Below are 15511 nucleotides of genomic sequence, written 5' to 3' on the forward strand. Positions count from 1 at the left end.
TTTCTTCATATTTAGATTAGCATTCATCAAGTATCTATACATACCAGATATCTGATGTGAGTCTAACATGCAAAGACCATGAAGCTCTCTGCACGTTTCAATAGCACCAGGCTCTTCCATGAGAGACATGGATGTCTTCTCCCTCCCCCACAGACTTATTTTCATACTTTCCTTTCACATTTCATTGCTTTTGTCTAAAGATCCTCTATAAATTAAGTATAGAGTCCTGGTTACCTTCAAACTAGATAGATAGGTAGACAGACAGACAGACAGCAGATAAGAAGCCAGTGTGGCAGCATAGCGGGTAGAAGCACTTACTGTTGAGTCTGAGACCCAAGCATGATCCCTGGAACCCACATGGAGGGAAAGAACTGTCTGTCCACTGACCTCTACTCTTTGAAACGGAACATACATATTCACACCCAGGTCAACATCCAATGAATGCAGATGGAATAAAAACTTAACTTACAGCAGAGCTACATAAACTAAAACCAAGTAGTCAATACACGAGCTGGTGAGGTGGAGCAAAGGATAAATATACTCGCTGCATCAACCTGGTGAATTCTGTCCCTGAAACCCATACAAATGTGGAGGGTGACATTTAACATTATAAAGGACAATTATATTCATTTCTTGAGGGAGCAATTATTGAAACAAAAATTAACCCAACAATGGCAACAATTCAACTCACAAAAGCACCATGAAAATTGCAACCAGCTAAAAAGCTCACCCAGTATAACCGGCATTTTTTAGTTAAGATCAAGTGTAGTAAATACCCCAGAAAGCAATCCTTTTGCCTCAACCTTGAGTGTCAGGTCTATAGGCATTAGCGTTTCAGTGTAGCTCAGTGGGAGAGTGCGTGCTTAACTTGCCTGAGAACTTCAGTGGGATACCAAAAACAACAGCAAGGCTCAAGAGGTAAGGTCTCTGCCCTACAAGTGTGAGGACCCAAGTTCAAATCACCACAACACATGTAAAAGGCCGGATGTGGGAGTGTATGCAGGTATCTCTGTGGTGGTGAGACAGGAAGAGAAGATGGAGGCTTGAAGGTCAACTAGAGTTGCCTCAAATATAAAGGTCACCTTAAAACACCCAAGATTGTCCTGAAATCCTACCAAAAAACAAACAAGCAAACAACAATAACAAAAAAAAGAAGAAGAAAAGAAAAGCCAACTTAAGTTTATGTACCTGCCAGACGGCTCAATCCCCAGAGTCCGTATAAAGGAGCACAAAGCCACCGCAGATGCCGGGACTCGGAGACCATAAAAGGGTTCAATAAAAAAAGAGCGAACTCAAATTGAGTTACTTACCTAAATATGAAACTGAAAAAAAAAATTTTTTAAATGAAGCTTTGTACCTATGGTTAAATTTGACACCAAAAAGTGAAGTTAAAAAGACAGAAATAAAAGAACTTACACACACACACACACACACACACACACACACACACACACACACTCATTTATACATACCTCAAAACAAGTAACCACACTGTGCTAACAAGATACCACAATCAGATGCTTGCCAGTAAGCAAGACAATCAGTTCAACGACCAACACCCACACAGACAGACAGACAGACGTATTAGTGCACATCTGTCATCCCAGTACAGGGGAGGCAGCGCTGCCAGGTGGGATCCTGGGGCCTCCTGGATGAATTGGCAAGCTGCATGGTCACTGAGGGCCCTTGTCTCACAATTATAAGGTGAAGGTGAGGGCGACACCCAACACCATCTCTGGCCATCATATATGTACAAAAGGACATAAGCGCATATGCACATCTACACCAACGGGTCTGGGGGAGGAGGGGTGGGAACGGGGAGAGGCAAAGACATGGAGAGAGGGAGGAGTCTGGATGTACACAAATATTTAATGCAAATCTTTATAGTTGCCTGTTATATGTTAGGCACAAAAAAGGAGTGTGTATCTATTGTACCTTACTAGAGATGCTATTACATGAAGGCTAGGTAGTAACCGAGCAGGTGAGAAACACAAGTACAAAGTTCCCAAACGACCCTTCAACTCCCAGCATAGACCATCACTTATCAGTCCTCATGTACACATAGTATCAGTCATTTAACTTCTACCCTGGAAAGAAGGAAATGGGCTAAGAAAGACCAAAGACCAAACGGTGGTGCCAGAGTAACACTACACCCAAGGTGCTTCCTTCCATGTAAGGGCAGCTGGAAAAAAGAGACTGTGCCTCAAATGTGTGACAAATCCAGGAGGTGAGGCCTGAATGACACACTGAAGAAACAGGAAACCACATCACCACAACTGTGAAGACAAGGATTAAGTGGGACATCAACACAGTTGCTCCCTCTGTGTGTGTGCACCAAGAGCACAGGGCACAGGATCCTGCCTCTTCAGACGAGGTTCTGACAGTGGGTACCGTAGGCAGAAGTTTCTAGATATGGAGGTTAATGTAGGAACTCAAAGCTGGTCAGGATGCAGACAGTGGACTGTGCAATCAGAAATGGGATGTCTAAATCACACACACACCCCCAACACCCCCCACACACACACACACCAAGGGTCGGGAACCATCACACAAGGGAAGAGTTTAAAAGCTAGAAATTGGGAAGGGGAGGACAGGAACTAACAATGCTTTCTGGCCATGACGGGGCAACTGCAGTCTGAGCTCACAGCAGTATGGCCGCCTATGTAAGTTATGTACGAGATCTAACAGGCAACATTCCAGTAAGGGACGTGCATGTGCCTGTGTGTATGTATGTGTGTGTGTGTGGGGGGGGGGGGGGGAGTACCCACCCCTAACTGAGGAGACCCGGACAACAGATGATAGTTTTCTTTAAAGAGGGTGGTTCCTGGTAGGTCAATTTCACTCTAGTGCATGGTCTCACAGTCATGAGTAGGCTGGCAGCGCAAATTGGAATCAATGAGTTATTAAAAATATAAGAAAACATGAAGTTGGAGGTGGATAGAGAGGTGGATCTGGGAAGAGCTGGGAGAGAATGGGGGTGGATATAATTGAAATACATTGAAGGAAACTGTCTGCCTGCCTGCCCCACCCCCACCCCCCATCATAAAAGAACCACAGAAGAACTCACAGGAGCACTGTAAGGAAATCAAAGGCTTGCCCCACTTAGCCCTCTCAATCTCCCACTATATAGTAAGAACCTTTTCAAACACAAAGCTCCCATTTCCCCAGAAAATTATGACTTTTTTCTTTGAAATTATGGATTCCAATCCATAGCTGCCCAGTACACGTCAGGGGCTGGCTTCTAGCTCTAAAACTGAGTAAAAATTCCTAATTTTATAACTCAAGATTTGAGTTAATTACCCGAGGACGCTGCAGAGAGACAGTCCAATCATGTCTTCACATCTGTATTTTCACCAGATCCTAATTTATAACACCTGTTTTACATTTCATATTTCCTAATAAGTCATACAAACTTCTCTGTAGAAAAGTTGTGCACGTACAATAGGTCAGTATGATCACCATGTAAGCACAAAGCTGGGCAGTTGTGGTGCACACCTTCAATCGCAGCACTTGGGAGGCAGAAGCAGGTGGATTTCTGAGACCAGCCTGGTCTACAGAGTGAGTTCTAGGACAGCCAAGGTGACACTGAGAAACCCAGTTTCGAAAACAAACAAACAAAAACCCCAAACCAAACCAACAAACAAAAAAGCTACACATTGTCTGCCTTTACTTCATCATTACAAAATGCAAAATGTTAACAATAGTCTACCAGATAACTTTCTAAAATTAAAGACCATCATGAGTGGCAATAGTCATGATTTGAGAGCTTCTTATTTCTCTCTCAAAAACATTTAATACACGTGTGTATTTGTGTCTGCACATAGGCAGCCATGCACACCACAGCGCATGTTTAAGTCAGTTTGGGGGAGTTGGTTCTCTCTCTCCATCCACCATGGGGAACAACTCAGGGTGTCAGGTTTAACAGGAATATTCCCCGCCCCCCAAATTCCTTCATATACCACTGTTTTGGGAAACAGTATTAAAAATGCTGGCTGACCTTAAACTCATTATGGATCTCTGGGTCTCCCCTGAGTGCTGGGATGGGAGATGCACAACCATGCTTGGTTTATACAACACCCATGAAGGCACCCGGGGCTGTCAACACACTAGACAATCACTCTAGCAGTGAGCGAACCCCAGGCCCAAGTTGTCATGCATCTCCAAAGAGAAGCTGTAAGTAGTCCTTGTTAAGAGAAATGGGACCAAATGCAAGCTCTGCATCCTGCTGGGACTCAGCAGTCCAATACAAAGGTATGGCATAAGAAGTGCTCTGAGAAGGCCTGCTTGCATAATCACCTCTGCATCCTCAATGGCTGAGAGCAAGCACACATGTGGAAACCAACAGGAAATACTGTTTCTAGCCTTGCTGGTAGGAAGCCTGGACCCAATGTTCATGTCAAGATTCCCCATTTGAACTTTAAATTCTCATCTGAAATCTACAATCCCAAAGCAATAAACACTTCAGCAGTAAACGTACCACGAGCTCTCTGGACCCACAACTCCTGTTAGCCCTCCCTTCGGGCGCCAAGGTTTTCCTTCATTCTATCTTTGTTTTATACTTTTTTTTTTGGTTTTTCGAGACAGAGTTTCTCTGTGTAGCCCTGGCTGTCCTGGAACTCACTTGGTAGACCAGGCTGGCCTCGAACTCAGAAATCTGCCTGCCTTGCCTTCCGAGTGCTGGGATTAAAGTTGTGCGCCACCACCGCCCAGCTGTTTTATACATTTTTGTTTTGTTTTGTAAGTTTTAGATAGGGTTTCTGGCTGTCTGCGAACATCTATAGTACTGTTGGCTGGCCTTGAACTCAGAGATCCACGTGCCACTGCCTCCTGAGTGCTGGATTAAAGGCATGTGCTATCAAGCCCAGCCCATGATTTGGACTTTTAATTGTATGAATATTAACTCATGTGTACACTGTCAATAATGGAGCAAGCATCTAACATCCACAGAAAACAACTAACCAACATATAAGGAACTCTTCCAAGAGTCTATTTCACCTAAGCAGCAAATTTGCCACTGAAAATGTTAGGTAACTAAACCTAAGTTTACTAGTTATGCCAAGATTATAAAAACAACAATAAAACTCAAAATATAGTTACCATAATACTGAGTCTAAAGCCAAGTGATAGACTTTCTGACTTAAAACAAGGGTGTTTTGCAAAGCTAGGTTGTTATTTGAGAATGAAATCCTATGCTAAAAATTAGGAAAGTGTTTTTGTTTGTTTGTTTTGCTAGACCATGAAAAATAGGCTTGGTGGTATACAGCAATAATCCCTGCACTCAGGAGATATGGGCAGAAGGATGAAGGCGACATCAAAGCCACCCTAGTAAAGGTAAAAGTAAGCCATATATGTTACATCTTGTCTCTGGCATTTCAATTCAATACTCGTGGTCTCCTTTCTAAGAGATGTTTTATCCTAACAGGGCCCAGGCACGGAGTCAGTAATGTTGCCATGGGTACCTACGGAGGCAGAAGAACTGCCTTCAGGGTCAGTATCTTTCCATGCTGACATTTTGAAGGCAGAAAGAGACAGACATCTCACTAAAGAACCCTCCAATGATAAGCGTTTGTATACAGTCTACAGGTCAGCCCACCTCAGTACTCAAACAAGTACAGGGGGTCAAATATAGTCTTATGCACAGGAGGTAAGCACTGTACCACAAGCATGCAGCCCAAGCCCCTTTCTGGGCCTTACTAAATGATACCCACCTGGCAACCCCCGCCTTGATTCCTATTCTTATTCCCCAGCAGGTTTTCAATAGCACAGTGTTTTCCAAACTCCTCATCAGCACCCATGATTGACCCTAACATTCTGGTTCCCCACTGGAAGAGGAAATAGGTGTAAAAGCAGGGATATGACAAGTTAGCTTTAGGCCATCTATCAAAAGCCTCCTTACAAATGTGTAAATAACCTCAAAACCTCAGTCTTAAAGTCCTTAGGATAAAAATAAACCCGGCTATAAACTGCTGCTTCTGCAACACACCCACGGCTCTACAGAGTGAAGTTTTATATGAAGAGAACGTGGACTGATGTATAAACAAAGGTACAGAAACACTTTAAAACTGAGAATCAGAATTGTTCCTTATACATCCAAGTTAGAATCACAAGCAGATATATGAAAGTGACTCCAAAGTTTCCACCAATTCCATCATTTTAGAAGATCCAAGAAAGACAACTTTTGTTCCATCCTTGGGACCCCATACAGTGGAGTCTCCAAGCTTGTCTAGCTTTCTCATGTGTGCCCTGTGGGGTGTGTGTGTGTGCATGCACACACTCATACACCACCACCACCCCCATGGGCGCGCACACACACACACAAGTCAATAAATTTAATTTTAAGGAAATATGGGTTTGGCATGGTAGCACACAGCTGTAATCCCAGCACTTGGGAAGTAGAAGCAGGGTTAGTGCTAAGTAACCAGTAAGACAGCAAGGGGTACAAAGGTAGACCCTGGAGGGGGAAAAAGGTAAAAGGAAAGAAACCCAGGCCAATGAACAAAATACAGACGTTAAGCTAAAGCTCTACCTCCCCAATACACATTCTTTCCCTCATCCAGTGCAACCTCCCTGAAACAGCAACCAAAGTAAGACAAAGACAAAATGTGTGGATCCCAGGAAAATACTCAATTAATTCCATTCTGGATTTGTTTATAGAAAGTATTTAAGGAGTAAAGAATACATGCCTTGGAAAGTTTAAGTCCCCAAATAAATTATATTTGTTATGGAATAATACAATTGTTCCTATTATGAATAATTCAGTTTTGTGATTCATCTTCCCTGTTGGTAGCATCTGATCTTAAGGAAAAAAGAACTACCTGCTTGCAATCCACTGCAAGAAGGTGGAGGGGAGAGCTGAGCTCACGTACAATATAAAGACTATGCTCGCCACATGCACCAAAATAAAAGATAGACAAACACACAAACAAACCTCTTCCAATCTGTCATAACCTATTTGGTAGGGATATGACCTAAGCTGTAGCCTGCCATGCTAACCTTCAACAAGGTAAACAATATTCTTTTGTGAGCTGAGGCACTGGTTATCAAAGGAGTCCTTTGTTTCCGTCCCTGGTCACTTCCTGTATAACCTTACCTGGGATAGTAGGCTGTGTAGTTCATGAAGAGCTGAGTGCCTGCCGGGTAGTATGCAGTGGAGGGCTGCAGTGCCCGTGGGTTCAAGAGCAGAGAAGGTTGATAAATGGCAGCTTCGGTAGGAATCACAGCCGTGGGAGCTGGGAATGTGTAGGAGGGAGGAGACAGGCCTAAATAAGCAAAGAGAGAGACTCTGAGACATGTTTGTAATAGCTAACATGGGTGTTAGCACTCAAGCTACAGTTACTCTCCTACCTACATATTTTTTGAAGATAATTATTATCTGTGTATGCGTATGCCTGTATGAGTTCATTCACACAAGATGCATGCAAGAGCCCTTGGGAGCCTGAAGAAGAGTGTTAGATCTCCCTAGTACTGAAGTTACAGGTGTGTGTGAGCTGCCATGTGGGTGCTGGGAACTGAAACCAGGTCCTCTGCAAAACAGCAAAGGCGAGCTGCTGAGCCGTCACCCTAAGATTAGCTGTATGTTTTAAAGGAAAAGACTACACAGTTGCTTTACATTCCAAGTAACTTCCTTTCGATTATATGGATGTTTTCTATCCTTTAGTACGATGTGAAGTCAAGAGATTAGGATAAAATGCTGTACCATACATTATACTAAAGCATGTGTGTCACAGAAACTGCTCTATGCGGAATATGTCACCTCCACATTACGCTGACCTTTTAAAGACCACCAAAAGATAGGCTTTGAAGCTAATCTACACCTTCAGACCTATTTAAAATAAAAGGCCAACCAGGAAATAGTCTAGAGGAAAGAAATACATAAATCTTTCCAGCTGGTAAAACGCCGATTTAACTGGGCATGGTAGTGCATACCTACATTGCCAGTACCCAGTGAAACGGAGGCAAACATTATTTTCATAACTTCAAGTCCAACTTAGTCTATATAGCAAGTTCCAAGCCAGCCACCAGGGCTATATAATGAGACCCGGGTCTCAAAAAACTAAACCAAAACAAACAAATCAAACTCCACATATACAAAAATGTGGCTCAAATTTTTGAAAAATAAATGTAGGGGCTGCGGGTATAGCTAAGTAGTGGAGCACATGTATAGTCGGAATGAGGCCCTGGCTTCAGTCCCCAGCGCCGTGGGCGGAGGAAGAGAAAATGCCTTTACTTCCTAGCTATCCTGCATCTCCCCTATGGGGAACTCCCTTTTCCTGGAGCTGCTGGCAGTCACTACATCTCACAGGTAGCATGAATGCCTGAACAGACCATGCACCGTGCGAGACAGAGAGCTAAGTCGACAGTCTGGGACCCATACTGAGATCCACTAGATCCTGGAAGCAGCAGAGAGCCAAGGGGTAACTTTCACAGGAAAACCTCCAAGATGATTCCTGGTTGTTTTTCTTCTTAAGCGTTTCTCCATCACTATGAAGAATAAGGTAAGTAGTTATCACCATGGATTTCTGGCTCAACGTTTAATGTCAATGTATGTATTTATCAATTACAGTGTCATGGGCCCAGCCCAAGGCTTAATGCATGTTGGGTAAGCATGCTACATTGCATCACATCAACAGCCCTTGAACTTTTGAAAGAGTCTCATTATGTAGCCTGGGTTGGCTTCAAATTCATAAGCCTCTTGCCTCAGCCTCCCCAGTGATGGACCCAGATGTGCACAATCACACCTGGCTGTGGGTGCCTCTTTCACATCATCAAAAACTCTTGCTAATATTAGACAATGATAAACTTTTAGATTATGTTGTTTGGCTTTCAAGATCACAACAACATTAATGGAGATGATCGGGCTAGGCATGTGGCTCAGCAGCAGAACATGTGAAGGCTCTGGGTTCAGTCCTCAGCATCACACACATCATCTTACGCACAACGTAAAATTATGTAGCCTATGCTCATGACTTGCTTGCAAAATCATCAAGTGTCCTGATCAGGACCTGAGTTTAATCTCTAATAACACACACTCACACACACAGAGAGAGAGGGAGGAAGGGAGAGAGAGAGACAGGGAGGAGGGGAAGAGAGGGAGAGACACACACATAAAAGAAGAGAGATGGAGGGAGGGAGAGAGACAGACAGAGAGGGAGAGAGAGTGGGGGGGGGGAATATGCAGGTATATATATTCATATTCTGCTTCACGACAAAGGAAAGTAAAATAAAAATTGTCAGAGGTGAGATTTATTCCTCATGGGAAACTATGGCTATTTATTTTCCTAAAAGAGAAATCAGGTGTCTATGCACAGGTGAGAAAAATAAAGGGGACTGTGGAATTAGGTTGACTTTTCTTTCTTTGATCTTGAGCTCTGGATGTCCTGGAACTAGCTACACAGACCAGTCTGGCCTTGAACTCTTTTACCTGCCTGTACCTCTTTGCTGGCATCAAAGGTGCACACCACACCATCTAGCTTAAGCTGACTTCTTGATGAACTAAGGTGCCATACTGAAATATATTATGACTATAAAATTTATCAAGAAAGTCTTCAGTGGGAAATGTCAGACCAATCATTATTTAATGCTCTAAGTCTCAGATTAGATTAAAACACAGGCACTTTAAGTCCTGTGGTTGTAATAGAATTAGGCAGTTCCCTAAAGGTGGCAGCAACAGGCGAAATGCAAGCAGTTGTAGACCGGCTTCTGATTTTTATAGAAATTAACATTTCTGCTAAAAAGACACATGATGAAATTTTAGGTTAAAAAAAAAAAAAATCCCATCTTATCTTTTGGAAGTATAACAAGTAACCAAAGACACAGTCATAGATTCTTAAAAATTTGTATTTAAAGACTAGGTTTTCAGAATCATAATTTTACATACATAAACATGGATTTAAATTTTCTCCTTTGCTGAGTGAGAATCGTGCCTCAAACCTGTAGTCCTGGTGCTCAGGAGGAAGAGGCAGGAGAGCCATTACACTGCAAGGTCAGCATGGATTACATGCTGATCTCCAGGTCAGCTTGAGAAACAGTGAAACCCGGTCTCAAAACCACACAGAAAACAATATTCTCTTTTCTTAGAGCTTGTGAACTACAGGGGAGGAAATGCAGGGAGTCTACAATAAACTACACAAGAACAACGGGGAAATGTCTTTGTTTCATGATATCTGATGGATGGTCACTAAAGGACAGTGATTTACAGACAGACAACATTCTAGTATTACCCTACAGTATTGTCTCATGCTCCATCATAAATTTCTAAAACCTTATATTCATTAATAATAGACAATTAGATATTCACCAACAGCAAGCAGCAGGTAAATGAAATATTAAAGAGTTGAGGAATTCCATGGGAAAAAAGGATTAAGCCCCACCAAACACTCTACAAACAATACTTTATTAAACAAGTTAACTGATATAGATCCCACTTTGCTTCAAAATAAAATTCAGTGCCTAGAACTGCCGATTTTAATAGAACCAAGCAAATCAACCCATTGAAACTTCATGAAAAAGGTTCATATTTTAGTGCCAGCTTTCCAAATGCTCCACACTTATTAATTAGAACTCGGCTTCTAGACTACGGGGCTTATTCCTCTCGGACAGGATTCCACATGGCTTGCACCCAGCTGCCAATGAGCAAGAGCACAGCTTGCAATTAAGCACTGATCCTGCGATCCAACCAAACAGTGGCTGAACCAATTACACATTTATACACAACGGAGACTACCACCCTGCTCACCCCAGATGGCCTGAATAGGATAGCGACCGGAATGCTCTCCAGGCTACCGCTTTTAGGACACAGTTAATGCTCAAAAAAAAGTTAAGAATACAAAATGGACATCAAATCATCCTCCTTGAGAGTTTAACATGTAAAAGACAATGAATAAATAAAAAATAAATAAAAGACAGAAAGGAAAGGAGCCAGGCAGATGTTGCGTTTTACCTCGGTATCTACATAGCCAGGTTGCCTCCCAGAGTCAGTGCTTATCCGGAGCACACTAAGCTTCAGACCCCACGTGCTTATCAGTGGAAAAGCAAGAGTGTAATTTGGAAGGAGGCATCTGTAGCATGTCTAATGATGAGTGTCCGCAACCAAGGTCTTGAAATGATTATCAGAAACTAGTGATTTCAGATGGGAAAGCCTTATGTACCCACCTCGCCTGCCTCAGAAAGAACCAGGGGCCCGGAAGTGATGAAAGCAGCTTAAGCACCTACCAGCACACAGCGTAGAACAGCGCCAAGACCCAAGAAAAACTTACATGGTAACTTACATGGCGGTGGGGACAAGCCATTTCGATTTAAAGTGCCCCCCATTAACACAAAGTTCATCTCCTCAGCTGAACACTGAAAGACTTCAACATATCTGTCCTTCATGGTTTTTTTATGGTACTTCTGCGCAGCCATGAATGCTCTGTCTGTTGACTTCATCTGGATAAAGGCATCTCCTGACGGGCGTCCCTGAGTGTTTGGGGGGAGAATACAAACAAAAGGCGACTGTCTCCTCCAACAAGGAAATAAATGGTTGCTTACAAAGCATGCAAAGTGACAATCACCCACAGTGCAAGACATGGTTAGCCACAAAATCTGGGTGACCGGTGTGAGCTACTAAAATCTGACTTGGGTTTCCTTCTCTAATCGCCAGAATGGCCCACAAAATCTTGAAGAAAAAGTTCTGAGATATCATGACTGAAAAGTGACCCTTTTTTGGTTTCTATTAAGTTAGTATCAAATTTACAGGATTTTAAAAGATCTCCTTGTGACTGTAGTTTCAAAATATAGGATTATATATTGGATTTTTTCCCCTTCTGAAAAATCCGATTAAATATCATTTGATGAGAAAAGCTAGAAATATATCCTCCTACAGGAAATGAAATGAGCCAGTGTTGTCCTTTGGCTCTCAGTATTAGTTCTTCTCCGCCTGCCACATCCCTTAGATTGTCCCTCACCCCTCATAGCCTAGCTCAGAATGCACCTTGAAAGTAAGCAAATGAGAGCCGCAAGGTACGAGGCTAAGTGGCTAGATGCCATCTGCCATCCTGGGAACCTTTCTTCTCATGCATCCTAACACCTTCTCCTGAGATTGTTCAAGTAACTATTCAGAGACAGGTTTGTTAGGAAAAATTTCCGTCTTGAAAACCAAGCCTCTCTGAGCTGCATACAGCTAGAATATCTTTGTAATACTTTGTATATGAACAAGATTGGAGGGAGAAAAAAGACGAGTTTATAGGACTATTATAAATTAGTTCTCCAAGTCTCCTAGGGAATATTTATATTACACCATTTTTACAAATTATTACCATGCAAGTTACCATAACAGTCACCATACCAGGGAAATAGCAACAAACCCAGTCCAGTCAAGATGGAAACCTAACATCTTCCAGGCAGGTAAGAGCTTGGCCATCATCAAAGAAGCATTTCCTCCAGGTCATGGAGGTCAAATCAGAGGCAAATCTGTCTACCGGTGTTAATCAAAGGATAATGGTCCCAGGTTATTAAGAAACAGTGACTTGAAAGAAATAACTCCCCGGTGATGTTGAACAGTGGGGAATTCTATTTCATTCTATTTCAAAGGACTCTTAACCGATAAAGTGAGCTATGAGCTGTCAGACTAAAAGGTGTGTAGCTTATACAGAAGAAGTATTAACTAAACAGATGCTGGTGTCAAAGACTTCGCAAGGCCACAGGAGGTTATGACTCCTTCCAGTAAGTAGGAAACTAGTTATAAAAGAGAACAAACCTCCAAGTACCAAATGGAAAATTAGTTAGGGAAAAAAAAATAGTACTTCTCTTATAAGTCTGCATTCAATCCATTAATTCTCTGAAAAAAATAAATAAAGACCTGTTTTCCAAAATTAAATTCTTTGCTTTTAACAGAGTCCTGAACTTTTAAACTAGTGCTTCTTGGCCTATGAGTATTTAAATTTTTTGTCTTGCTCAAGACAACACAAAATCCTAGTCAACTGTCCAGCACCTAATAGGACTGAATTTGTTTAACCAAAACTCAAGTAGCATCAAGCTAGTAAACACTTCATGACATATGCAAAGAATTCCGTCAGCCTTTGATAGAAAACAACTAGAATTGTTCCTGGACGCAGCTGAGATTAAGATCCACACACTGCTACAGAGGCTGTGCTCCAGGCCCTCGGTCTACTTAACACAAACGAGTGCCTGGCACAAGCCATGTGCAACGTCCGGATATAAAGTGTTTTAGGACACAGTAAGCTCTTTGCTTACGTTTGGTCTATGACTACTCTCACACTGAAACAGCAGGGCTGAACAGCTACACAGGAAAAGGCTATTTGCACTCATAATACATTTGGTTCCAATCTGATGGACAGATTTCTGTGATAAAAGAAGCAGAGTTGAATTTCAATTACCACACCAACAGTAGGCTAATTGCTGACATATATACTAAAGATTTCTTCTATTTACAGCTAAACCTTTTCATAAAGGCAATGTAAACCTTTGGGCTGTTATACTAGAAGGGGCACTTGGTCGCAAGAATGAGCAAACACATTTTCCAATAACCCCCCTTACCTGGTGATTCAATACCATGTGCACTCCATGTGTACGAATATCTGTGGAAAACTCCCCCAGGAAGTCCAGAATGTCTTCTATTGTGGCAGCATAGGGAAGACCTCGCAGACGTATGCAGTCTCTGACATTCGTGGGAGGCACAAACTGCTGAGGTAGTACAGGGATAATGGGAGGGGTTGGAAGTGGAATCAGAGGGGCTGAGGAGAATCGGTTCAGCACCTGTATGTAAGACAAAGCGCAAACGACTGAGGAGACCTAAATGTAGGTGCTCGACTTTCTGCGTGTCAGCTGCAGGGCACACTTCAGCATGCAGGAAGCACTGAGGCAAAGCCTCAGGAAGAGGCATGACACTGGGCATAATTACAGCCTGCCACAGAACTATTACAAAGTATGGCTGTGTCTCATGATACTTTGGGGAATTCATAAGTGCAAAGAAGTTTAAGAAGCTCAGATGAGGGGCTGGAGAGATGGCTCAGAGGTTAAGAACACTGTCTGCTCTTCCAGAGGCTCTGAATTCAATTTCTAGCAACCACATGGTGGCTCACAACCATCTGTAATGGGATCCGATGACCTCCTCTGGTGTGGCTGAAGACAATGACAGTGTACATAAAATAATAAATAAATCTTAAAAAAAAAAAAAACAGCAGCAGCAGCTCTGATGAAGGACTCATACACGTCTTCTCTGAAAGTGTGATATCCACTTCTATCAAATATATGAAGTACACGCCTGTAATCCCAGCTCAGGAGGCAGAGGCAGGAGCAACGCCCATTAGTTTCAGGCTGGTCCTGTCTGTTCTATATGTGGAGTCTTAGGCAGTCAGAGTTATTTAGTAAGACCAGAGTAAACACAATAGAATAAATCAAGGCACACACTCCCCAGAATACAATGTGATTCTTTAGTAGTACCTATCTGGGTAACTGTAATTAAAAGCTAGGCATACTGCAAGCTGTGGACTTCAGGGTAATGTACTCAACTCCTTTACAGTAGGCACACTCCACCTAGTTTTCCCTTCATATTATCTCACACTCCCAACTGTGAACTTAAAAATGGGAATGGAAAAGCCCAGGTACCACCTCCATGCCAGTTCTCAACTTTCTTAATAATTTATTTCTTAGGTCTTATTTCTGTTTAGGAAGTATTTAATACAAAGAAATACACACCACAACTTAATAAAAAAGTCAACGCAAAGTTCCCAAAAGAGGCTCTAAGACCAACCTGCTGAACTTCGGCAGCTGTGCTCCTGAAGAGCTCGATGTATCTTTTACCCAGCAACTCCTTGTGCTTCCTCAGGGCGTTCTGAGCATACTCCTCACAAGCAAAGAGCACAAAAGCATCTCCGGTTGGCCTACCATCTGGGTAGGTAACGAAGAGGATGCCTTCCTTCCCTCCAGTGATGGGGCAGTGCTGTCCAAAGAAGGCCACCACTTCTTCAGCCGTGGCCGTGAAAGGGAGCCCCCTCATGCGCACGATGACTTGGTTTTCCTTGGAGAGAAACTGGGCTACCTCATTGGATGTCCCTAGAGAAAACAAATATTAGAAAACACAGGAAGAAAGAGTTAAAGCATCAACATTACTAGATTTTTTTAAAAAAGATTTATTTATTTATTTTTATGTCTAAGTACACTGTAGCTGTCTTCAGACACACCACAGAGGCCATCAGATCTTATTACAGATGGTTGTGAGCCACCATGTGGTTGGTGGGATTTGAACTCAGGACCTTTGGAAGAGCAGTCAGTGTTCTTAACCACTGGGCCATCTCTCCAGCCCACATTACCAGATTTTAAAATGATAGAATTCCTGGCAGTGCGTGTTTGTATATGCTTCAGGGTCTCAAACATGTGCTCCGCCCCTTAGCTATATCCTAGGCCCTTCTGGCAAAGCTCTGAATGTACAGTTAAGAGCCACACCATGCTGGGCATGGTGACGCACACCTTTAATCCCAGCACTTGGGAGGCAGAGGCAGGCGAATTTCTGAGT

The 15511-nt window shown here is 42.6% G+C and overlaps 1 protein-coding gene across 8 annotated transcripts in view; it reads right to left on the minus strand.

Moving 5' to 3' along the window:
* The window catches only part of Esrp1 (epithelial splicing regulatory protein 1), a 54851-nt gene that overhangs the window by 14272 nt on the left and 25068 nt on the right, over positions 1 to 15511 (minus strand). For 5 of the 8 annotated variants that reach the window (NM_001290383.1, NM_194055.3, XM_006537718.1 and 2 more), the window contains exons 10-13: positions 14750 to 15051; positions 13534 to 13752; positions 11256 to 11454; positions 7091 to 7259 (exon numbers count right to left, since the gene is read on the minus strand). In NM_001290383.1, the coding sequence (NP_001277312.1) occupies positions 7091 to 7259; positions 11256 to 11454; positions 13534 to 13752; positions 14750 to 15051 (889 nt within the window). The remainder of the gene's footprint in view (positions 1 to 7090; positions 7260 to 11255; positions 11455 to 13533; positions 13753 to 14749; positions 15052 to 15511) is intronic. The other 3 variants (NM_001347052.1, XM_006537715.1, XR_003954898.1) reach the window with 2 other exon arrangements.

Source organism: Mus musculus, chromosome 4, assembly GCF_000001635.26.
Source record: "Mus musculus strain C57BL/6J chromosome 4, GRCm38.p6 C57BL/6J".
Lineage (NCBI taxonomy): Eukaryota > Metazoa > Chordata > Mammalia > Rodentia > Muridae > Mus > Mus musculus.